Source organism: Rhinatrema bivittatum, chromosome 4 (genome assembly GCF_901001135.1).
Source record: "Rhinatrema bivittatum chromosome 4, aRhiBiv1.1, whole genome shotgun sequence".
In the NCBI taxonomy this organism is placed as follows: Eukaryota; Metazoa; Chordata; class Amphibia; order Gymnophiona; family Rhinatrematidae; genus Rhinatrema; species Rhinatrema bivittatum.
The window spans coordinates 340,974,217-340,999,053 of record NC_042618.1 but is presented as its reverse complement, the minus strand read 5'-3'; the positions used below and the strand labels follow the sequence as shown (position 1 = coordinate 340,999,053).

Genomic DNA, 24,837 nt, shown 5'->3' with positions numbered 1-24,837 from the left:
TCAAGGTCCAAGTAGCCACACCGTCCTGCTTCAGAGCTGAAGTGGACGGTATCCGGCTATCGACCCATCCAGATTTGTCCTGCTTCCTGAAAGGGGTTGAACAACTCCGACCACTCCTAAAGTGGCCGGTGCCTCTATGGAATCTCAATCTAGTATTAGATTTCCTAGCTGGGCCTTCCTTCAGACCAACACACGGTCTGTCTCTACGCCTCTTAACATTGAAGACGATATTCCTGGTGGCAATATGTTCAGCTCGTCGCATCTCCGAAGTACAGGCACTATCCTGTTGGGAACCATTCCTTAGGTTCACGCCTGGAATCATACAGCTGCGCACCGTCCCCTCCTTCCTACCAAAAGTGGTTTCCGAGTATCACTTGAACCAAACCATCTCACTACCATCTCCGGATGAACATAAAGACTCGGAAGACTCATGCCTTTTTCGCCATCTAAATGTCAGCAGACTCCTAGTGTGGTACCTGGAAAGATCGGAACCGGTGCGCAAAACGGATCGCTTGTTCGTTCTTCACAGAGGGAAGAAACAAGGAGAAGCGGCCTCGCGGGCGACCATAGCCCGCTGGATCAAGGAAGTAATCAAAGCAGCCTACATAGAGGCAGGAAAGCCCTTACCATTACAGGTTAAGGCTCATTCTACGAGAGCACAGGCAGTTTCTTGGCAGAAACCAAGCTGCTGTTGCCCGCCGAGATCTGTCGGGTGGCAACATGGTCCTCCATACACACCTTCTCCGGGTTCTACCGCCTGGATGTTCAAGCCTGAGAAGACGCAGCCTTCGCAAGGGCAGTACTAAGTGGGCCACAGGCAGCCTCCCGCCCTGTCCAGGAGTAGATTTTTTACATCCCACTGGTCCTGACTTCATCTGGCTACACGCTAGGAAACGGAGAAATTACTTACCTGATAATTTTTGTTTTCCTTAGTGTAGACAGATGGACCCAGCATCCCGCCCATGGCTGCCCCAGAAAAGGAGAACCTCGGATAGTGAACCTCGAGACTAAGCAAATATGGGTAAGCCACGGCATACCCCTAGTTCAAGATACCTACAGTTGTCCGGTGTTGGTGTTAATTGGTTGAGTGCACTGGCGGTCACCAGTTTGGAAATTAGTTGAATCAGTTCAATCAAGTTTTAATCAAGTTTAATCAAGTTATTTAAGCAAAGATATAGCCACAATGGCTTTTTGAAGAGAATACTGAAGAGCTGAGGCTACTGAAGGGGTATATCTAGAGTGATGTCAGCTTTGAAATCTGACTCCATTTCCCATCTGCTAGCAGAAGAGCACAATACCTACTGGTCCTGAGTCCATCTGTCTATACTAAGGAAAACAAAATTATCAGGTAAGTAATTTCTCCATTCACATTTATCTGTTCAAGGCCTTTTATATAGCCCTCTGTCATATCCCCCCTCAGCTGTCTCTTCTCCAGGCTGAACAGCCCTGACCTTGTTAGTCTTTCCTCATAAGGGAGCCCTTCTCTGTACCTTCTCCAGTGCAACTATATCTTTTTTGAGATATGGCGCCCTGGATTGCACACAGTATTCAAGGTGCGGTCTCATCATGGAGCGATACAGAGGCATTATGACATCCTCCGGTTTATTTTCCATTCCCTTCCTAATAATTCCTAACATTCGGACCGATACAGTAAACTCCGTGGGAGAGCGGGCGAATGCCCGGTCTCCCGGCACGCGCACAGGCCACTCTCCTGTGCACGCGATTCTCTATTCAAATGAGGCCCGTCGGTAAAAACAGGCAAAAGGAGGCACTAGGGACACTAGCGCGTCCCTAGCGCCTCCTTTTGGACTGGAGCGGCGGCTGTCAGCGGGTTTGACAGCCGACACTCAATTTTGCCGGCGTCGGTTCTCGAACCCGCTGACAGCCACGGGCTCGAAAACTGGACACCGGCAAAATTGAGCGTCCGGTTTTCAACTCAACAGCCGCGGGCCGACTTCAAATTTTTATTTTTATTTTTTTTACTTTTCGAAACTTTCGGGACCTCTGACTTAATATCGCCATGATATTAAGTCGGAGGGTGCACAGAAAAGCAGTTTTTATTGCTTTTCTGTGCACTTTCCCGGTGCCTTAAGAAATTAGCGCCTACCTTTGGGTAGGCGCTAATTTCTGAAAGCAAAATGTGCGGCTTGGCTGCACATTTTGTTTTCTGAATCGCGCGGGAATACCTAATAGGGCCATCAACATGCATTTGCATGTTGCGGGCACTATTAGGTTCGGTGGGTTGGACGCGCGTTTTCAGCCCCTTACTGAATAAGGGGTAACGCTAGCGCGTCGAAAACACGCATCCAATGGCGGGTTAACAGTGCGCACCATCGGAGCGCACTGTACTGTTTTGGCCCGATTGTTTGCTTTTATGACTGCCACAGCTCACTGAGCTGACAATTTCAATATATTATCCACTATGATGCCTAGATCTTTTTCCTGGGTGATAACTCCTTATATGGAACCTAACTTTGTGTACCTGCAGAATTAGTTTTATTTCCTTATATGCATCATCTTGCACTTGTCCACATTACATTTCATCTGCTGTTTGGATGCGCAATCTTCCAGTCTCGCTAGGTTCGCCTGCAATTTTTCTCAATCTGCTTGTGATTTTACTACTAAGAATAATTTTGTGTCATCTTCAAATTTGAACACCTCACTTTTTGTATTTCTTTCCAGATTATTTATAAATATATTAAAAAGCATCGGTCCAACTATAGATCCCTTCATTATCATAGAAACTTGTTTTAGTAGCTCAGAATCATTATTAAAGAATGTTTCAGGCATGGGTATGTTCCCAAAATTCTCCTCAGTAAAGACTGTGGCAAATAATTCATTTTCTCTGTCGTTTCCTTGCCCCTCCTGAGTATCCCACTTTCCATCAAGCGCTGCAGCTGACTCCTTCAGGCTTTTTGCTTTGAATGTATTTGAAAAAGCTTTTATTAGTTTTTGCCTAAAAGGAAAATTTCTTCTCAAATTCTTTCTCGATGAGAAGATCTAAGATGGCGCCCTAGAGGTTGGACGCAGAATTTTGAGTTCCTGCCTCTGTTCTCTTTTTTCCTTCTTTCTGATAATGAGAAGCAGAGAAAAGGGGGACTTCATCCCCCTTTGACACAAGTACTTACCTCAGCTCTTATGCAGCAATCTATTTTGCGGTTTGTGTCCTTGGAGTTATCTGCTTCCACACTCGGATTTGAGCCTGTTGCTGCTGGAACAGAGAAGGAAGCCTCATCCCGGTCTGAGGATGAGGTTTCTCTCAGCCCAGATTTGCGATCGACTCTCCCCCACTCCCATGGCCTGTGTTGCCGGCTTCCCTGGGAACGGCGACCTCCCATGTTTGCGGCTAGGGGAGGACGTTTCAGCTGAGTTCTCGGGGGTTCAGAGGCCGTCAGTGGTTGCTTCACTTGCCGGGGAAAGACGTAGTGAACAGCAGGGGATGCTATTGGATGCTAATCAACCTCAGTAGGCTCTGTAGAGGCTGGGTCATCTCTGGGATCAATGCTGCTTTGTTTCTCTCCTGTTAATCCTGGACTTGGGGCCAGCAGCAGTGGGAGTTCTGGTGAGATCTCTCAAATTTATTTGGAATGCTATTAGTAATATGAACTCTTCTCTATCAAAAAGATTGGAAGGCATTGAGTCTTTTTTGAGAGACAACAAAGATCAATTGGATAGGGTGGCACAATCTGATTTAAAAACAAAACAAAACAGTGGGAAGACTCTAACCATGAAGAAAGATTAGTAGTGGCTCAATCTAGGAATTTGCTTTTGCAAAAGGATAATATTAAATTACATCGCAAAATGGAGGTTATGGAAAATAAAATGAGATCTTTGAACCTTAGGGTTCTGAACTTTCCACAAACTTCTTTGATTGGGCCTGGAGACTTGTTCAAGAAATATTTGAGGAGAATTTTGAAGCTATACCACCGCTGAACAGGATTTATTATCTTCCTCAGAAAAAAGTGTCATTAGTCCCGGAGTTCAAGATGGGGCAGTACAAGATTAGTTAAAGTAAAGCCTCAGGTCCTCTCACTTGATACCCTGTTCTATTTAAAATTTTCATGTAAGTGTATTATTGCCTGTTAGAGAAACAAGTTTGGTTTTTTGGACCCTTCACATATGGAAACTTTTTTGTTGGCTAAATCCACTGGATAATTTTAGATATTGGGTACTGGATGAGAGTTTAGTTTAAGTTGGCTGCTCCATAATGTAGACTACATTTAAGTAATGTGCTTTTCCTTTTCTTTAGTGATATCATATTGGAATCAACTCCATTTTTGAAAAGTTTCTTCTAGAGACACTTCATTAGTGTCCTTTGTCTTCGAATTAGATAAAGATTCAGTAATGTCTTTTCTTTCGAAATAAGGAATGTTTGTTTATGGGATAAAAAAATGTTGCTTTTTCCTGATGTTTCTTTTGAAACTCAGATTAGGCATAAAGAATTTCTTCAAAGTAGACAAGAATTACTCAGTTTGAATAGGGAGTATTTTCTTCGTTTTCCATGTAAATGCCTAATCACATTTGAAAATGCTCATTATATATTTTTTGACCCAGCTCAACTTAGTTTTCTTGATGCGAAAATTACTGTATCTACTACCAATGGCACCAATTAGAATAATTAGTTCTACTTTGAAATTGATGTAACCTCTAGCTTCACCTTTATTTAGATTTCTATTGAATTTCTTGTTTTTCATGCTTCCTGTTTTCTTATGATTCTCCCCCCATTTACACTGGTTATGCTCCTTCTTCGTCTGCTAATTGCCTATAGTGTATGTTTCCTCATGTTATGCCATACATACATGCTAACTCTCCAGCCTTACTAGTCAGACTTGGCATGTGCCCTTCCTATCTGCAGCACCTGAGGTTCTATTCCGAAATATCTCAAGGTAGCTAAATAGGGAACAGCACCTTATTTGCTTATCTCTGTGTGGTCTATATATATGTAACAGTACTTCAGTTCCCTGTGACCAATATCATGTCCCAAACTATTCCCAGCAAACAAGCAATATTATTAATTACTTTGCTGGGTTTATTCATTTGTTATATGCTAGTCTAGCTGATATTCAGCATCCTTGCAAGAGAAAAGGCACAAGTACAGACAATCTGCTCACTGCTTGCTTCATGTAATATAATGTGCCCTTTACAGCTTTTCTCACATCAGAGATTTTTCTTCCTCTTCCTCCTCTCTCACATCTGCTCATCAGAGTCCATCTTGTGCAGTCTGCTAAAATGGCGACTATGTATCCTAATTAGCAGTTTAGCTGCTTAGCTATCATCAAGCCTCCCACAAATCAAGATAAGTTTACTCTTCTCTTGCTAATATATGCTTCTGCTACAAAATGGCAACTGTCTTGTGATGTAAACTCAGAAACATAGCAACTGTGTTTATGTAACATAAATGCACACAATCTCACATTTTAGTCTTATGTCAAAGTAACCAAAAAACATCTCAGAGCCAAGACAAATCAGTTTATACTTTACTGAAGGTTTTTTGGTTATTCTGTCTTCTGTATTTACTCATGTTTCAGTTATAATTGCAATTAACCCTTTCAGACCTGCAAGGATTCCTGCATGTGGGAGGAACATACAAAGGCTTTAAATGTATGCATTATCTCAGGGAAATCAGGCAGATGGTTAAATTAGCACACACTTGAAACTTTGTGAGCAGTAGCACTTTTGTATGACGTTGGCCCATTGTACTGGTTATCATCTCACCTCTTTCTGCAGATAAACACATGTATTAAGGCAGTAGGATAGGTGCGATGAATATACCACCTTCCATTTTCAGACTCACCGTACTCAGATCTGCCCACATGTAGTTAGCAACTGAGAACATGCTTACAGGTGGCAGGTTTAGGATTTTGGAGATGTTTTTCAATCCACCTTCCATCCAGCTCTCTAGGTAGGCATACTTTGGAAGTCACCCAGTAGACATGCATATGTACAGAACTTGGAAAGCCTGGAATAATCTCAGTGCAAGCCAATCATCAACTTGGAATATTTTATTGGAAATGATGTGGATAATTTCCAAAGAAGAATAGGACTTTCTTTTTTTTTTTTGCAGATTTGATGAGCCGATTCCAGATCTGCGGGTACTGAAGCAGCTGGCTTACCAGAGCGGGGATGTGCCGGTCGTCTTTGCGCTTGTAGACAGTGGAGATATTTCCTTTTACTCCTTCAAAGACTTTACACTTCCCATTGATGTCTGTCACTGACAATGTGAAAAGGACATGGGCAGACGAAAGGGAACTGTTTACTCAGGGTTCCAGTTACTACCCAAAGCCGTATTCTGCTTTCACTGCCATATTCTGCACTTTTCAGTCAGGGAAGTACTTATTCATTGGATTAGTCAGTGCCAACCACCGCTGAAACATCTCCAACTAGACACTTGTGTTGAACTCAAAATTTAAATACAGAAGAATAAATATATTCTTTGAACTTTGTATGACTGACATTTTTTTTTTAATCAAAGCAATAAACATGTATTTTCTTTAACAAAGAATGATTGCATTTAGTAACTTTGCTGTTTGATGCCTAGTCTTTTAAGTAAAATTAATTCTGCTATATTGAATTTTTAATTAAGTCTGTTTGATGTTCTAACACTAAGGAAAGTGTACATAGGATTGGTGGAAGAGAAAAAAAAGAACATTCCTGTTCTTACCCCTAGGTCAGTCAAGACTCCTGGGTTTTGCTTCCCTGCCAGCAGATGGAGACAGAGAAGAAAAGCTTTATGGACATTGCTACTTTAACCTAGTGTGCCACCTGCAGTCCCTCAGTATTTCTCTGTCTACAGCAGATGGTAGAGGTTTAAAACCTGCAATCTGGAGTTAAAAAAAAAAAGATGGATTTCTTTCAGGAGCTTATTCCTAGGAGGTTGTTAGGTTCCTGATGGGGGCCATACTCCCTGGTTGAGGTGGATGAGCAGGGGGTTGGTGACCCTTGGTGCTGGCTCATCCCTGGACACTGAGGGAGTTTCGATTAGCTGGTGGTCCAGTTCCCTCAATTCCCCAAATAACCCCATGCAACTAGCAGCCACACTGCTGCATTCAGGAAAGTACTTTTGTCTTTATTACAAAAAAAAAAAAGATCTGATCATTTTACATATTGGCTTGGAGAAGGGTTCTTGACTTCAGCTGGCTCTGTGAGTGATTGTCTATCACATCAGACATAGGTGAGAGCCAGTGGTAGCTGGGGGTCCCAGTGCTGACAAGACCGCCGCAATGAGCAACAAGGAGGCAGCGCATGTGGCACGCACATGGAGCCGGGCAAGGATCACAGCAAGGCCTGCTGTTCCGTGCAAATATGTTCATGTGCTGCGTCTCTGGGAGGAGAAGATAGCTTGGCTGGTGCAGGCTCTGTTTTGCTGTGAGAGTGGAGGTGGTGGCAGTAGCCCTTCGGAAGAAAGGGGGGCTGATACACCCATATCTGGATGACTAGCTCATGCAGGCAAAGTTGGCAGACCTCTGTCAGCTTGCAGTACAGTGGGTCCTAGAGAGGTTGAGGGCTCTGGGCTGGGTGGTGAATCTAGCGAAGAGCCATCTAATGCCATCCCAATCCTTGGAGTACCTAGGGGCTCAATTCAACACCAGGATTGGCAAGGTGTTTCTCATGGAGAACAGGATGGTGAAGTTGCAGAGTCAGGTTTGCTGTTTGTTGCGACTCAAGGTGCTCAGAGTTTGGGATTAGTTGCAGGTCCATGGGGGTCTATGGCATCCACACTAGATCTAGTACCCTGTTTGTGCATATGTGGCCCTTTCAAAGAGTTCTCCCCTCCTACTGGATCCCGTTATCAGAGGAGTTTCAAATTCCTCTTCCCCTTGGGGGAGTCCAGGTTTTCGTGGTGGCTTGGTCTGGTCAATTTGGAACAGGGATTGAGTTGGAAATCCCAGGTTGGGTGATAGCGACCACTCTTGCCAGCCTCTCCGATTGGAGAGTGGTGTGTCAGGGTCAGAACGCGTAAGGTCAAAGAAAGAGGCATCGTGGGCTAACAATCAGTTAGAGACAGGAGGAGTGCACTTAGCCTTGTTTTCCTTTCTGCCACAGTTACAAGGTCAGGCAGTGCAAGTTCTATCAGACAATGCAACGACAATGGCTTATATCAACCAACAGGAAGAGACCAAAATTCAGATTGTTTCTCAGGAGGCCCAGTTGTTGGTTCACTGGGCAGAGCAACTTCTGCAGTGTATCACATAGCTGGGGTGGACAACGTTCCTCAGGATTTTCTCAGCGGGCAAAAATTGGACCCCAGAGAATGGGAGCTGTTGGAGGAAGAAATGCTTCTTGTTCGAACCAGGTGGGGAACCCTTGGCTTGGGCTTGATGGTGAAAAAGTCAAAACACTAAGGCAGCGTACTTTTACAGTCAGAGTCGAGAACATAGGGCAGAAGAAATTAATGCTCTGGTGCTACCATGGCCACCAGGGATTCTTCTTTATGTCTTTCCCCCATGGACATTGCTGGGCAGGGTGCTGCAGCACATAGAGACACCCGGGCAAAGTGATTCTCGTGGCTCCAGAATGGCTGTGTCGGCTGTGGTTCATGGTCCTACTTAACCTGATGGTGAATGGTGCGTTAAGGTTTGGTCACCTTCTGAGTTGGTTGTACCAGGGTCTCCTATTTGTGGATCAGGCCGATTGTTTCTGTCTCATGCCTTTGTTTTTGACAGGAACTGCTTGAGATAGAAGAGGTATTCCAAAGATGTCATTGCCACCTTACGCAAGCTGGATGGCCGTCCACATACTTGGCTTATGTAAGTATATGGAGAATTTGAGGCTTAGTGAGTTGAACAGGTCATGCAGCCTATTCGGGCTTCAATTTCCCATATCTTGACCTGTTTACAAAAAGGTCTGGTGAGGGGTCTAGCCTATATTTCCCTTTGGATACAGATGGCAGCTTTAGGCTCTTTTTAGGACAAGGGGCAGGGAGTGTCCCTGGCCTTATATCTGGCTGTGATTTGTTTTCTTTGAGGGTCAAAACACTTGCAGCCCTCACTGTGAAAGGTGTGTCCCTCGTGGAATCTCAATTTGGTGATGAGAGTGTTGATTGAGGCTCCATTCCAGCCATTGCGAAGGACAACTCTAAAGGATTTAACCCTGAAAGTAGTTTGGTGACAATTTGTTCTGCCAGAAGAATTTCAGAGCTTCAGGCGTTGCTTGTAGAGACCCATTTCTTCAATTTACAGAGAATAGGGTGTCCTTGTGAATAGTGCCCTCATTTCTGTTGAAGGTTGTTTTGGCCTTTCATCTTAGTCAAACAGTGGAATTTCCTGCCTTTCTAAATTTGGATTCAGTTGTGCTGCATGTAAAGGAACTTTGTGTTTTGGATATGCGGCAGGCTTGTTAAGGTATCTCTAGGTGACTAATAGTTCCCAGAGATCGAATTATATTTTTGTGCTTTGGAATGGGCCAAGAAAGGGGGTGCCAAGCATCCAAGGTTACTTTGGTGAGATGACCGAAGGATGCGATTAGCTTTGTGTATATTTGTAAAGGCCGACTAGTGGAGGATCTAAGGACGCAGGCAATCTCATGGACTGAGTGTCGGCTGGTTTCTTCACAATAAATGTTAGCAGCTACTTAGAAATCGTTATATATTTTCTTCAGGCATTCTTGGTTGGATGTCTGAGGTCCAGACTTGGTGGTCTTTGGCGAGAGTGTATTGCAAGTGGGGCTATTACATTCCCACTCAGTATAGGGGAGCTTGGGTACATCCCAGGAGTCTGGACTGACCTGGGGTATGAACAGGAAAGGAAAATTGATTCTTACCTCCTAATTTTCGTTCTTGAAATACCACAGATCAGTCCAGAATCCCACCCATTCAATAAAGCATGCTCGTCATGGTTACATGATGCTCTGCTTAATACTGTTGAAACGAGTTTTCCATAGAGGCTCCGCCTCTCTTCTCAATGAGGGTCTCAGTTGTTGCTATTCTCATCTTGGCTTGGGTACAAGTCATACTGAGTGACTGCAGGTGGTACACTAGGTTAAGTAGTAGTGTCAGTAAAGTTTTTCTTCTAACTCCATCTGTTGGCACGGAGGCAAAACCCAGGAGTCTCGACTGATCTGTGGTATTCCAGGAACAAAAATTAGCAGGTAAGAACCAATTTTCCTTTGCATCTTTTTAGTGTTTATTACAGTGAGCTGCAAGACCAGAATGAAAACCTCTGGAGCAATAGAGATGTTGTGAAAATAGTATTGGCTTCTAAGACCTCTACACCCCCAAGAAGTCCAAGCTAGTCTAGGCTAAGAGTTTCCTGGACAGTAATGTCAGGACCATAAATCCCACAGGAAAAACAGGCACGGACAAGCCCCTCAGGTTGGAGGAACTGTACCAGGTCACCAGATCATTCAATTCAGGCAGGATGCCAGGAAGTGATGTCATTATGATTGAGCTCTATATCAGGATGTGGGAGCTCGTTGGCCTAGACTTGCTGCCATTGTATGAAGAGATGGTGGGGCTGGGCAGCACGTCACATACTAAATGGAGGACTGCTCATACTTGCATAAACAGAAAGATGTATCTAAAAAATCGGCACCCTATCTCTCTCCTCAATGTAGTCTACAACATTTTGGCAAAGATAATGGCTAACGGGTTGCTAGATGTTATCTCGCTGGTGCTTCATCCTGTGGCATCCAAGGGCATAGGACTGTAGAACCCTGGTCCAGGATGGAATCCAGTATGTTAAAGACGCCTGGCTGCAGACTGCACTTGCCTGGATCAAGAGAGGTCATACAACTATGCATCCCACGACTTTCTGGACAGGGTTCTCTGCAAGTTTGGGATGGATGAGTCATTATTTCAAGGTGATATCTTTAGTTCCACAATGGTTAATGGGTGGAAAACAGACATCTTTCCATTAGGTCAGGGGTCAGAAAAGATTGCGCCCTCTTATCGCTTCCATTTTGCTACAGAACTTTTCTAAAAACACATCAGTGTGTGGAAATCAGATTCCAATACTAGGCATCCAAGAGAGCAAGTGAAGTACTCTCTATATGCATGACATCCATCTTCTGTGCAGATCAAGTCCCCTATCTGAGGACTTTAGAAGAGCTTTGAGATCAAAAGTGAACTGCGGGAAGTCGAAAAGCATGCTTTTCAGAGATTGAGAGCCAATAGCTAATCCATTCCCCTGCCTCACCAGGACAGGCCTGATTAAGATCTTGAGGATGTAGTTTGGAGGGAGATGATGCAGCCCAGAAATGGTGGGGAGGAGAGATGTATGACGTTAACCAGAAGCTGAGAATGTGTATACCAAAGAAAAGATTTTCATGCTGATGAACAAGCCTCTCCCTCTGCTGCAGTATGCTGCAGGCATGGCCAGGGCCATCATCAATGCAGTCATCATCTTCATTTGAAACTCTTAAGATGGATTAGGTAAAATGTGCAGTTTTATTCAAGGAGTAGCTCAAAGGGATGAGAGGGCATAAATGAGTACCTGACATTGCCACCTTGCTTGGGAGCTTGTCTAAAGACCACATGGGGATACTATGATTCTTTCTCCTTCCCAGCCTGGAGGAGGCTGGGCTGGGAAAATTGGGAAAGCCCCCTACCCTCCAAGGAGGTGGAGCAGTTCATGAAGGAGTTTGATTTACAACCTGTCATATTAGCCTTATGCATACCAAGGGACAGGTACAAGCTGATTTGGGCAGAGGACATTATGAAACCTGTGATCAACCTGCCCACAAAGTATCCACATCAGGGCATGGCAGAAAATCACATCTAGGAGACCGATCAACCAGCGCAAAGACATCTCGTGAATAGCAGTACAGGGCAGTTTGCAAGGGGCCTCTCCTGATACAGGCACTGCCAAGGGGGCTGCAGAGTAGAAAATCCTGTATCTGTTCTGGGAAGTACCCATTTGTACAGGATTTACAAGTAATGAACATGAAATTCCATGGCTGCAGCTGGTTGAAATATGCAATTCACCATCGATACTGTATGGACTGTTCCCAAAAACATGCACCTATGGAGCCATCCAAGTTAACTTGGAGGCTACTCTGTTGCACTCCTCTTTGCCAGAAACCACTTTGTGCTCTGGAGAGAGGAGGTGTCTATTCAGGCTTGCCACAAGCTGGTTACATTTTTCAGTTTACAGGCCTCTGCAGCATTCCTAGCCCCATTTGATTCAGATCATGGAAGACCAACTGCAGTGTTTAAATGCTCTTACTTAGGGCCGGATTTTCAAAGGGTTACGCGCGTCGGGCCTATTTTCAAAAGGCCCAGTGACACGTGTAAGTCTAAAGGGGCGGTCCGGGGCCAAAGGCATCTGACAGAGTGGCCATTGCTGCTGTGTTGGAGGATCGCATGCTGGCAGGCTGCTGGTGTGCACAACTTGCACCTGCCCGGAGACAGGGGCAAAAGGTAAGACAAAGGACCGGGGGGGGGGGGGGGGGGGGGGGGGGGGGGGGGGTGGTGGTGGTTAGAGTAGGGCTAGATGTGGGAAGGTCAGGCTAGGGGGGAGGGAACGGGGGAAGACAGTGCGGCTTGGCGCACGCAAGGTGTACAATTGTGCACCCCCTTGCATGCGCCAACCCGATTTTATAACTTGAGCGTGCAAGTTATAAAATCGGGTGTACATATGTGCTTGCCGGGTAGCGCGCGCACCCTTTTAAAATCTACCCCTTAGTGTTTTTAATTTATTTCCAGCCATTAAGCATATAAGTACCTAATGTAATCTGGCAATTATAGAATAATGTAGCAATTAAAATAAATTCATTATATTTTTACTTTTATATATTGTCTTATTCCTCAGAAAGGAGACCCATCAGGGCTTAATTTGTAGACAAAAAAAGAAGTGGAAGGGGGGAGGGGAGGGGGAGGGGTCAGGGCCAGGACTGGGTATGAACATTCCATTGCTGCGGGGGAGCCATAACTGGTTTACACTGCCAGGTCCCAGATGAAAGGTGTCAACATTGCCTTTGAGTAATGGATACAAAAAAAGAGTTAATTCAACACAAGTTTGAAACTTGTGAGCAGTAGTGCCAATCATCACGGCCAAAGTCGAAGCCTTAGCCATTGGTGCTGCTGCTCACGGTTTTCAAACTTGTGCCAATTCAACTCCTTTTTGTGATTGTGCTGTGCTTTGCGGATCTGCGTCAAGATCCCTGCTCTTTCTCTGCAGAATAGGAGGGCAGGGCTGCCTGTTTTCTGCTCTCCTCTATTTGGAGGAGAAAGGCTGGAGTAGAATACCCCTGCTGCTCTGCCTATTAAGTCTGAAAAGAAGTAGTGGAACTCCATTCCAGGCCCTTACCCCACAAATTAAGCCCTGGGATCCATACTTAACAACATATTTGATTTACCCTTTGCTGAATTTACTATGTACTACCTTTTTGTATACACTGCTTTTCAATTACTCTTGATTGTATTTACTATGCAGCTGATATTTCTTTAATGTTTAGGGTGCAGTTGCATTTATGATGTATCTAATGATGTCTTGCAAAATAAAGCAATTATCAGTAAAAATTGTATTTTATTGAAAATGTCAGTGTGAAAAATCCCAGGTCCTATGGCTCATGGTTGGTGGACTGGACTGCTACACAAGTGATTAGTTGGCCACTTGGTAAAGTAAAAAATAACTGTTAAAAACCATTTTGGATAATAGTATGTTTTGCAGAGCAGGATATGTGGAAGAGAGAGAATCGGGCACGGATTTGTTGCAGCTCTATCAATGATGATTTGACATCGAGCATCATATTAGCCACATGACTGCACAGCTGTGAAATTTAGAGTGATAAATACACAAAAGTTCATACCAGTTCAAATTTCTAATCAACTGTTTAATTGTATGCACTTACTTCAAGATGAAATGTAGGATTTTTAGGCATTCATGTTTTAAAGGTGAGGTTAATACATTTTTTTTAATCAAATTAAGTGCTTAAACTGAAGAGAGATACTCCTCCTCATTTTGAACACAGTTTTACAGCCAGAGTGGTAACTACCTCTTTGGGAGAAAGCCTAGTTCTGGAAAGTAGCAAGAAACTCTTTAAAGAAGGATTTACTTGGCAAAACCAAAGCACCTCCAGGTTTGATGGCTTTACTTTCCACTTGTGTTCAGATAACAAATCAGCAACAGAACGTAGATAGGCATTTAGTTTTGACAAAGTATCTGACTCACCAGGATTAAAAAAAGGCCACCAATTGTATATTGTTGGCAAAATAATAACAAATACAAAATCTTGTATGAGTGTTTCCAGTGGTGCTAAGTAAAGGTTAATAAGAGTAGGAGCCAAAACTAATCATTGAGGTACCCCATAACCCCAGTTTTTTCACAGAGGAGAGCTACGAGCCCCAGTCTACCTGGTAAGTTTGGTCTAACGAGTAAGTGGCAAACCATTTCAGTATCTTTGTCGCAACCTAAATCACAAACTTGTTGCAACAGCAAACTGTGATTAATGGAGTTGAATGTGGCAATCATCCAGTAAAATAATTAATGCATCTTTACCGCTCTTTTCCTTAATTAGTATTTCATTTAGCATGGCCAACCAAGTTGTTTCCATATTAAATCCCTGAAGGAAACCAGACTGACTAAGGTGGAGAGCATTAGTTTCAACAAACCATTTGAATATTGTTTTTTCAAGTACCATAGAAATAAAAGGCAAGTTAGAAACTGGCCTACAATGATTTGGATCAAAAGGATCCAGCCCTTTTTTTTTTTTTTACTAATGGCCAAATTAGGGCTTTGGAGGTGGGAATAAAACTCTGTTCTACACTGGCTCTCATAATAGCACATAGATATGTCACTAAACCAAATTCTGCTTGATGTTGGGACAAGAGCAGAGGAAGTTGATCTCATTTCTTGATGAGTTTTTTTCCTACTGCCAAAGAAGTTTTGTTTAAAAAAAAAAAAGTAAATTTACTTGAAAACAATGGAACTGAATATGTAATACTATCATAATTTTCTAGTTCTTCCAAATCAAAAGTTCCATCACTAAAACTGTCTGCAAATTATTTTTGTATAATAGCAATTTTCTTAACAAAATGATCTGCTAGAATTTTTCTCAAAAGCCCTTGCCATTCATGATCATCATTATCCTCTTTATTTACCAAATTAATATTTTACATAACAGCAGAAGACAAATTTTGGCTTTAACAGACTTTTAAAGAAATCTGTTTTGGCAGTAGATACAGCCAATTTCTAAATGTAAATATTTGATTTACATAAAGACAGGTTCTAAATTTTATTTTATTTTTTCCATTTTAAGTTTGGCAAATTTGCCTTTTTAATAGCCACAATCCAGGATGGTTCCTAAAATGAGACACAATGTATTTGAAGAGGGGCAACTGAATATAGAGTATGTTTCAGAACCTTATCCTGTGTAGCTAGGGACAAGTCTGCTAAATTTTCCAGAAAGTTAAGGTTTATTGTCCATTGTGGTGAACCAACTGACAAATAGTCAAATTTAGATAACAGATGTTATTTATTTAAAGCTTCTCCATAAATGAGTGTTTCTATTGTATTAGCAGTAAATGAGCTTAGCACTACCACACTTGATCAGGGAACTTCCAGCTCACATGAGTGATGCAGATGAAGTCTACACAAGACAGCACTAACATGGTACATTTGAAGAGCAAAGACATCAAGGAAGAAGATGTGCAATTCTGTGTGACATGTGACCTGATTTGTAACTCTCCTGATCTGTAGTGTCTGAACTACTTGTCTATTAGCCCCAGTCAGGTAACAGTTTAGACTGTCCATACAGAGGCATAAATAGGCTGAGTTCTTTGTTGTGGTCCTCTTCAGCTTGTTCTCCTTGCTTGAACTCATGGGGGAAGATGGTGGTGACATTCATTAACCCTTTGTTTCAGAAGTAGGGTCTCTAGATATGGGGGGGGGGGGGGGGCACCCTACGCATGTTCCCAGGACCACACGATAAAATTTAAACTTGCTTGTTAATTTCCTTTCTTTTAGTCCTGCCAGACTGATCCAGACAAGTGGGTTATGTCATCCTGCCAGCAGATGGCAACAGAGAAAAAAAAGCTCAAAGCTCATTTCTTTTCCCTTGTAAAGGTCTGCTATTGCCTTCAGCTCTTCAGTATTCTATGTCAAAGTTAAGACAACTGAAGACAAATCACACCACAACGAAAACATGATAAAAAAAAACTCACTCCATGGTTATTAACCTAGGAATAAGAAACCCTAAACATAAGTTCAAAATTAGGCCAGTTGCATTTAGAGTGAAGATATCCGCTGTTAGAGTTTTGAACCTATCAGACAGAGCCCTTGTTCCCTGAGGCTTCCTTGGATGGTTTTGGTCTGGCAGGACTAAAGGAAAGGAAATTAAAAGATAAGTTTAAATTTCACCTTGCCTTTTTTTTCCCCATATCTGTATTCAATTTTAACACGAGAAATACAAACTGATACATAACAACGCCTGTGTACAGTTACATGTACAATATGCCCACCCCATGGGATGGAAATAATTCTATTGCCCCTGGTCAAAAGGAAAGCAGAAAAGCTATAGTCCCCCCCCCCAACCCCTTTCCGTGCAACAAAGTTTAAAATTTAAAGTATTATGGATACAATGGTAAACAGGCAAACCTCAAGAATCCGCCCTCTGAATTAAGAGCCTAGAATAGGTTCAAGTTGCCAGGTTAGCCTTATAAAGTTCTGGGAATCTGGCTTGCTCCGTAGGGGGCAAGTGCACTATAAAAGGGCCACAGATGGACTGGAATTGTTTGGCCCTTTTTCTTCCCACTCCCACACACCAAGATTTATAATCAATCAGTAAGAGATCTAACATCTCAGCATGCCAGAAAGATATCATTGGAAGATCACTCACCACCCAACGTGCTAGAATACAGCATCTAGCAACACAGAGACTTCTAACTAGTAGAGCAACTTCAAACTTGGTGCATGGGATATCATCGGGCCATATCCCTAGCACACACATTGCGCCTGCATTGGTATCTGTATACGTAATTGGTCTGAAAAAGAGGTCCAAATTTCCACCCAGAACTTTTGAATAACCAAACAGTCCCAAAGGCCATGGTTAAGAGTCACCCTGGGCTCTGAACAGCTCAGACATCCCAGATCTCCAATTAGCTGCATTTGATGCGCTCGATATGGTAAAATTAAGAGCCTATGAATTATGTGCATGTTGTTCCCAAATAAGGACTGAAGACACATTGCGTTTCAGCATAGTCAAACTCTCTTGTAAGTCCTCCCCAACTAGTGCCATTCCAAGATCTGCTGCGAACACCGAGGCTAATGATGACAATGTATGATAGTAACGGAGTGTAAATATTTATATAAGGTGGCTAGCATCTGCTTACTCTTTTTGTAGAGTACAAGTAGTCTTTGGAAAGGGCCTGACGTGTAAGGTCTTGTCAGTTGGATTTGTTTGTACATAAAACTACGGAGCTGAAGGTATAATAGGAAGTCCTTAGCCTGAGTTCTGAATTTCAAAAATATGGACTTTGTTGAAATGGGAATGTACCTAGAGGTAGAACTAGAAGACTGGGAGAAAATGAGAGAGGTGGAACAACAGTGGGCCAAACTAAAAGGAGCAATTACAAAGGCAACAAATCTATATATTAGAAAAGTAAACAAGAGCAAGAGAAATAAACCGATCTGATTGTCAAAAGAGATGGCTGATAAAATAAAAGCAAAAAGAATAGTGTTGTGGGGTGGGTATCCTTCTTTCAAAAAACATAGAGGCCAAGGTGCTTTCAATTATAAGAGATACAAATGATAGATACATTATTGTCAAATTCAAATTGGGAAACACCTTGTATACTTTGTGCAATGTGTATTGTCCAAATAGGGGTCAGGGAAAATTTTTAGAAGGATTTTCAATCATGTTACAGCAATGGGCGGAAGGTCAAGTGATCATAGGAGGAGACCTTAATATGCAAGGTATCCTTATCTAGATCATAGTGGGAAAGGAGGAGAAACATCTAAGCTGAATAGGGCAGGATTAAAGGCACTGATATCTGATTGGGACTAATTGATATTTGGCGATTGCTTCATCCTACTGAAAGGAATTACTCTTTCTTTTTGAAAGCACATAATGTATATTCACGAATAGACTTCCTTTTAGTCGAGAAATCCCTGGTAAACAAAGTGAGACAAGCGGAAATTGAGCCTATCACATGGTCTGACCATGCCACAGTATGGCTAAACCTAAAAGGCAGGTCGGATTGGGGATACAAGGGGCTTCTGGGCTAAATGAAAGCATATTAGAAGACAAAACATACTGTGCGTTTTTGCAATCTGAAATGACTCAGTATTTAATGGAAAATGATCCAGGAAAAGTAAATGCTGGGACGCTTTGGGAATGTTTTAAAGTGGTATCCAGAGGACTCCTTATAGCTAGAGCCTCCTACCTGAAACAAGAGCACGAAAAGAGGAGAGTAGCTCTTTTGAATCAAATTGGAAAATTGGAAATTCGCCACAAACGAAACCTCGATCATAAGTTAGGAGGGCAATTAGAACAGTTACTGAGAGAGCTGCACGCTCTTGATGTGCAAACAATATGTTATGGTTTAGAAGTGTTGGAGTGGATTCTTGGGTACTGTTGTGATGGCCACTCCCACGGGGAGGAGCCCCGTGAGGAACCGCAGTACTAGGCTAGACTCGAGACACGCAAACACAGAAGTTTTGTCTTTTATTATACAGCTGGATGATACTACCAGGGGTGGCAGTAGTGAGGTGATCCAGTAGAAGCAATCTAGGGGTCCTCGGCAGAGGAGACCCGTCTCACAATGGTGGATGTTAGCAGCAAACTGTAGTATAGGGAGTTCCGGATGCAGGTTCCCAGTGCTGAGCTGTAGATGAGACAGACTGACAAAGGTTAGATTACTCACTAAGTTGGTAGCTGTATTGTTGGAGATCCCAGCAGGCAGAAGTAGTTGGATTGCAGGCACCAGAGCAGGGAGAGCAGGCCCTCGAGGAGCGAGAACCTGGTATCTCAGATAGGCACCTGAAAGAAAGCAAAGGGGCCCCCAAGGAGCGGGTACCCAGGTTAGATGAAATACCCCAAAGGGCAGACAGAGCTTCCAGCAGCAGCAAGGAAGCAGCAGAGTAGCTTAGACCGGAGGCATATCCAATCCTTGCTAACTCGATTTGTTAGCAAACAAAGGGCAGGATAAATACCTGGATGGTGTGGCGTCACTCGAGGGGGATGCCCCCGAGGTTCCCACCATGACGTGGATAAAGACGTGGGTGGCGTGCGCACCCTAGGAGGCCCTCAGGAGAAACATGGCAGATAGCCTTGCCATTGCCGTTCTGGGGACGCCGGAGAGAGCGGCATGCAGACGCAGCAGTAGCCATCTTCCCAAGGCTAGCGGAGAGAGCAGAGAGAAAGGTGAGGCACAGAGGTCGAAGCCATCTGAGACAGATGGACGCAACAGTACCCCCTTCAAAGGGTCCCCTCCAGACCCCCTACCTGGTCTTGGTTTTCGAGGATGCGATCGTTGGAATTGACGAAGCATCTCTTTATCCATGATATTAGCCAAAGGTTCCCAAGAGTTTTCTTCAGGTCCGTATCCCTCCCATAACAGGAGGTATTCCCAAACTCTGCCTCTCTTTCTTACATCAAGGATGGCATCAACCTTGTACTCGATGTCTTCTTCTGCATCAATAGGAGTAGGTTCAGGTGTCTTGGTGGAAAACTCGCTAAGGACAATCGGTTTCAATAGCGAGACATGGAACGCATTATGAATCTTCATTGCTGGAGGAAGTTTCAGACTATACGTGAGTGTACCCAATCGTCGGAGGATGGGAACGGGTCCGACAAAGCGTGGAGCAAATCAAGCTGAAGGTAGTTTGAGTCTCAGGTGTTTGGTAGACAACTAGACCTTATCACCAGGCTGGAATTCAGGAGCCTTGCTATGGTGAGCGTCATAGCCTTTCTTAGCTCTTTGTCCTGCTTTTTGGAGCATCTCTTTAGTCTTTCTACAGAGTAGATGAATATCTTTGGCAGTAGATTGAGCTGCCGGGGACAACACAAAGTGGAAGTGGTAAAGGTGGTAAGGGTTGTCGTAAATAGACCACTTCAAATGGTGTAGATGCCAGCAGCATTTACTTTATCCCCTCCTTTTGCTAAGGGTGAGGACTACAATACCCCTGTTATTACAGAAAGCTTCCTCCCACCCTTTCTCAAGCAACACACACCCCCTTAAGCAACTGATACCGCCCCCCATCTCCCTCTCTCCCCTGCAACTCAGATAGGCTGTATACTAGAGCAATTCCAACTCCCCTCAGAAAACCTATCCCTTGCCCTCCCCATCTGGAGGAAACCATCCTGAATATGTCAGTCTGTATGCAAGCATGTTAGCATGCATGTGCGTGGGAGCATTCTTGCCTCTTAATCTGTAACTGAGTGGACATGTGTGTGAGAATCAATGTGGGTTTTAGAGCAGAAATTCCCTCAAGGGGTGCAACCCTGTCATGTTTTTAGGATTTCCACAATGAACAGGCATGAGGATTATTCCATACAATGCATGCAGATTTCATGCATATTCATTGAGGCAATCCTAAAAACCTGACCGGATTGCAAACCTTAAGGACCAAGTTTGGGGATCCCTGTTTTAAAGTGTGTGTATGTATATGAGAGAGAAGAGAAAGTCCGTATATATCCTCCATCCCCTGACCAGGCCTGGCACGACTGGGTGTGCACACCGTGCATTTGCATGGGGTGGCATACCTGAGGGGTAGTGGCAGCAGTTGAGGACACGGGGCCGCTGGTGGGACTCAAATCACGAGAATGCCAGCGGCTCCGAAGGAAAGGCAAGCCCATGGGGCCGTGGTGCACCACGGCCCGATCTTAAGGTGGAAGGAGGCTAACAGGTCATGGTGGAACTCATCCCACCACGGCCTGATCTTAAAGGAGGAGGTAGCCTGCGGGGCCATGATGAAGCTCATCCCACCATGGCCCGAAGTGGAGGATGAATGTGGCCGCACTAGGAGCCTGGAGAAAGGAGGCCGTGTGTATGAGAACCTGTGTGCATGTGTCTGTGTCAGAGCTTGTGTGTGTTGTATCAGAGCTTGAATGTATTGTCTGTGTCACAGCTTATTTTCATGTGTATGTCTGAGAGCTTGAGTGTGTTTATATCAGAAATTGTGTTCATGTGTGTCTGTGTTAGAGTTTGTGATCATGTATGAGTCTGAGAGCTTGTGTTTATGTGTATGTGAATGTGTGAGAGTGTCTGTGTGCATGCCTGTGAGAGCCTCTGTCACATATAGGCTTTCACAGGCATGCACACACTCACAATGTGTCTGTGAGGGAGAGCAAGGGAGAGTGTGTGAGAGCTTAGGCATGTACATGAGAGATGGAATGTGTGAGAGAGAGAATATGTGTGCGTGTGTGTGAAGATAAAGTTTGTGTGGCCCTACCTCCCTCAATGCATGACAATATCAAGGTGACTGGAAATCAAAAGATCCCAGGTATGGAGAGCAGGAGATTTTTAAATCCTTATAAGCTTTAATTTTTGGTTGTTAATTTGATGTTTGTGCTGTTTTAAATATAGGAAAATTGGTTCTTACCTGCTAATTTTCGTTCCGGTAGTACACCGGATCAGTCCAGACAGCAGGGTTTTGCCTTCCCTCCAGCAGATGGAGACAGAGAAGTTTTTGACTGACACTGCCCTTAAGTTGAGGTGCCACCTGCAGTCCGTCAGTATTGAACTGTACCCAAGCCAGATGAAAGGAATACAACTCACCCTAACTATGTACAAATCCCCCCCCCCCCCCCGAACAAGCAGAGGGAAGAAGAACCTTGGAAATTGAATAAAAACTGTTACCCGCACATCATAAGAACATGCCATACTGGGTCAGACCAAGGGTCCATCAAGCCCAGCATCCTGTTTCCAACAGTGGCCAATCCAGGCCATAAGAACTTGGCAAGTACCCAAAAACTAAGTCTATTCCATGTTACCATTGCTAATGGCAGTGGCTATTCTCTAAGTGAACTTAATAGCAGGTAATGGACTTCTCCTCCAAGAACTTATCCAATCCTTTTTTAAACACAGCTATACTAACTGCACTAACCACATCCTCTGGCAACAAATTCCAGAGTTTAATTGTGCGTTGAGTAAAAAAGAACTTTTTCCTGCACGGGACCAGAACCTGAAGCCAAACACTGGTCAGAGGTGATTTTGGCCCACTCCCCGACAAAGAGAGCCAGCCGGCCCCCGATGAGCGGAAGCGAGGAGTGGACTGACCTCGCTTCATTGAGAAGACTTTGGTCCACCCATGCCCTGTGTGGAACCATCTCTGCCGGGCCGGCAGCCGCGAAAGGGCTGACCCCATGACTGTTGCCTACTTGGGGGTTGCCGGGCAGAAGAACTGGAGGATCCAGAAGCCCGAAATCTGCGGTTTCCCCGGAAACATGCTCAAGAGTGAAAAGGATTCCTCGGTTTCGGCTTGTCCTCGGGCAATTTGTGAACTTTGTTCTCACCCAAGGACTTGATCATCTCCTCCAACTCTTTACCAAACAGCAGCTTACCCTTAAAGAGCAAGGAACCCAGCTGCGCCTTGGAGGAGATGTCTGCCGCCCAGTTCCTCAACCAGAGAAGCCTGCAAGCGGAAACAGCGGACATCATGGTTCTACCCGAGGTCCACAGCAGATCGTTCAATGCATCTGCACTATAGGCGATCACGGCCTCCAGCCACTCAGCCTGAAGGGCCTCTGCCTCCGAGAGGGACTTATCCAATTGTAGTTGCTGTGCCCAACGAAGACCTGCTCGCAACTTGAAACTGCTGCACATAGCAGCCCGAGCCCCCAGGGCGGAGACCTAAAAAATCTTCTTTAGGTAAATGTCCAGCTTCCTGTCCTGAAGATCCTTGAGCGTCACAGTGCCAGTAACTGGGATAGTCGTCTTTTTGGTGACTGCGGACACTGCAGCATCCACTTTTGGGATCCTAAGAAGGTCCAGGGCATCCTCCGGAGGCTGGTATAGCTTGTCCATAGCTCTACTCACTTTCAATCCCACATCCAAGCTATCCCACTCCCAGAAAAGCAGGGCGGCAACCGAAGCATGAAAGGGAAAAGCCGTGGTTGGACCCCAGAGGCCCAACATCACTGGGATCCACGGCTCCCAATGCTGCGCTCTCCTGGGGGCCTCAATGCCCAGCTCCTCAAGAACTGCAGGAATCAGGGGGGCCAGTTCCTCTCCTCAGAACAAATGCACCACCCTTGGATCATCACCGGCAAGCAGCGGAACATCAGACTGGGACTGATCAGGATCTGGGTCCAGGCCATCGGAAGGTCCCTCTGGAGGATCCGAACCCTGTGCAGGGACAGGAGCGGAGGGCGCAGTGGGAAGCACGGACTTCACTGGGCAAGAAAGTTTGGAGACTGCTGCCCTCTCTGGCTTCTGAGGTCCCACAGGGACTGGAGCCGCAGCCCCGTCGTGGCTGGAACCCTTGAACTGCTTTGCCAGTTTTGAGGAGCCATTCTTATGTCCGCGATGCTTAGCCGAGCATCTGACCCGGAAGACTTTGTCTAAAAAAGACACAAAGTCAGAAGAAATGGAGAACGAGGAGTGTGAGCTTTCCCAAGGCTCCTCCTCGGAAGAGAGACTCCTTGCCACTGCGGTTTGGCCCCCACCCCCGGAGGGCCACGCTTGAGGCGACAATGAGGGCGGGAAATCCCTCCTCCCCCCCCCCCCGGCTGTGTGAACACGGACAAAATGGCTGCCATTCCCGCACTAAGCAGGAACGGATCACCCGACAGCTCCTGAGCTGAGGTGAGCATTCCAGGCTCTCGGCAAACGGAAGATTTGCCCCCGGCAGTGTGTTTGGAGGGTCCCTCCCTGCCAGGGAGGCACTCTGAGCACAGACCATCACGTGAAAGATGCACGCACTGCGCCCTCAGGCTACACAAGCCGCACCGCGCAGCATTGCAGGAGAGCAGGGCTAGGGCTGAAAGGAGAAAAGCCGCACGGAGAAGGGACGTCTGGAGCCTACCTGTACTCTGTCGGGTAGTGCCTTTGTTTTCTTCTTCTTTTTTTTCTTTTTTTTAGTAAGACAAAAACTTTAACCTAGCTTTTGGCTGCAGGCTCTCAATGTCCCCCGGCAGGGTGAATGAGCCGGGCTTCCCAGTGTCACCCTGGGTGCGACTGCCAGAAAGGAGGGGGGGGGGGGGAGCAAGCTACCCAGTCTCTGACCCTCTGCTCGAACGCCTCTACTACCAGGGGGATGGTCCCACCAGGACCTACCAAACCCCTGGGAGGCAGTAGATTCGTCTTCAAGAAATTCCTGTCCTCTTGATTTTTTTCATTTTTTTTTACTTCAGACTGCAGGAGATTTGCATCTCCACCATCTGCTGGAGGCAGAGAAATACTGACAGACTGCAGGTGGCACCTCAACTTAAGGGCAGTGTCAGTCAAAAACTTCTCTGTCTCCATCTGCTAGAGGGGAGGTAAAACCCAGCTGTCTGGACTGATCCGGGTACGTACAGGGAATTTGTTTTTTTGGGAAATATTAGAACATTTTAATTATTGGATTTTTTTTTTTTATTCATCAGATGTTTTGAAATATTTTATTGGTGTTTGGGAAATTTTGGATATTCTGTTAGTTAATGTTTGCTGGTTCACACCACAGTTGTGCATGTAAATATAATATGCATGTTAGGGATATTTTTGCCACAGACGACTGACTTTTGAATGTGCTTTTTTCATGTAAAATCTATTATAAATCCATCATTGAATTGTGTGTGTACGCATCTGTGTGTGTTTGTGCAAGGCTGTAAAATTTCCAAGAGTACCTAATATCCATCCTTTGACTATGGGCTCCGTTTTAGGGAGGGTGTCAGGTTTTAAAACTAAGATTGCCGGAGGGAGCTGGGACTTTTTTTGATGGGCCTGGATCAGAGACTAAATGAATTGGGGGGGGGGGGGGG

The 24,837-nt window shown here is 44.7% G+C and overlaps 1 protein-coding gene across 3 annotated transcripts in view; it reads left to right on the top strand.

Annotated features, from left to right (window-relative positions):
• TSEN54 (tRNA splicing endonuclease subunit 54) overlaps positions 1-6,502 on the top strand; it is a 31,395-nt gene extending 24,893 nt beyond the window's left edge. For 2 of the 3 annotated variants that reach the window (XM_029600518.1, XM_029600520.1), the window contains exon 11: positions 6,065-6,502. In XM_029600518.1, coding sequence (XP_029456378.1) covers positions 6,065-6,215 — 151 coding nt within the window. In that variant the 3' untranslated portion in view covers positions 6,216-6,502. The other variant, XM_029600519.1, reaches the window with a different exon arrangement.
• The last annotated feature ends 18,335 nt before the right edge of the window (positions 6,503-24,837 follow it).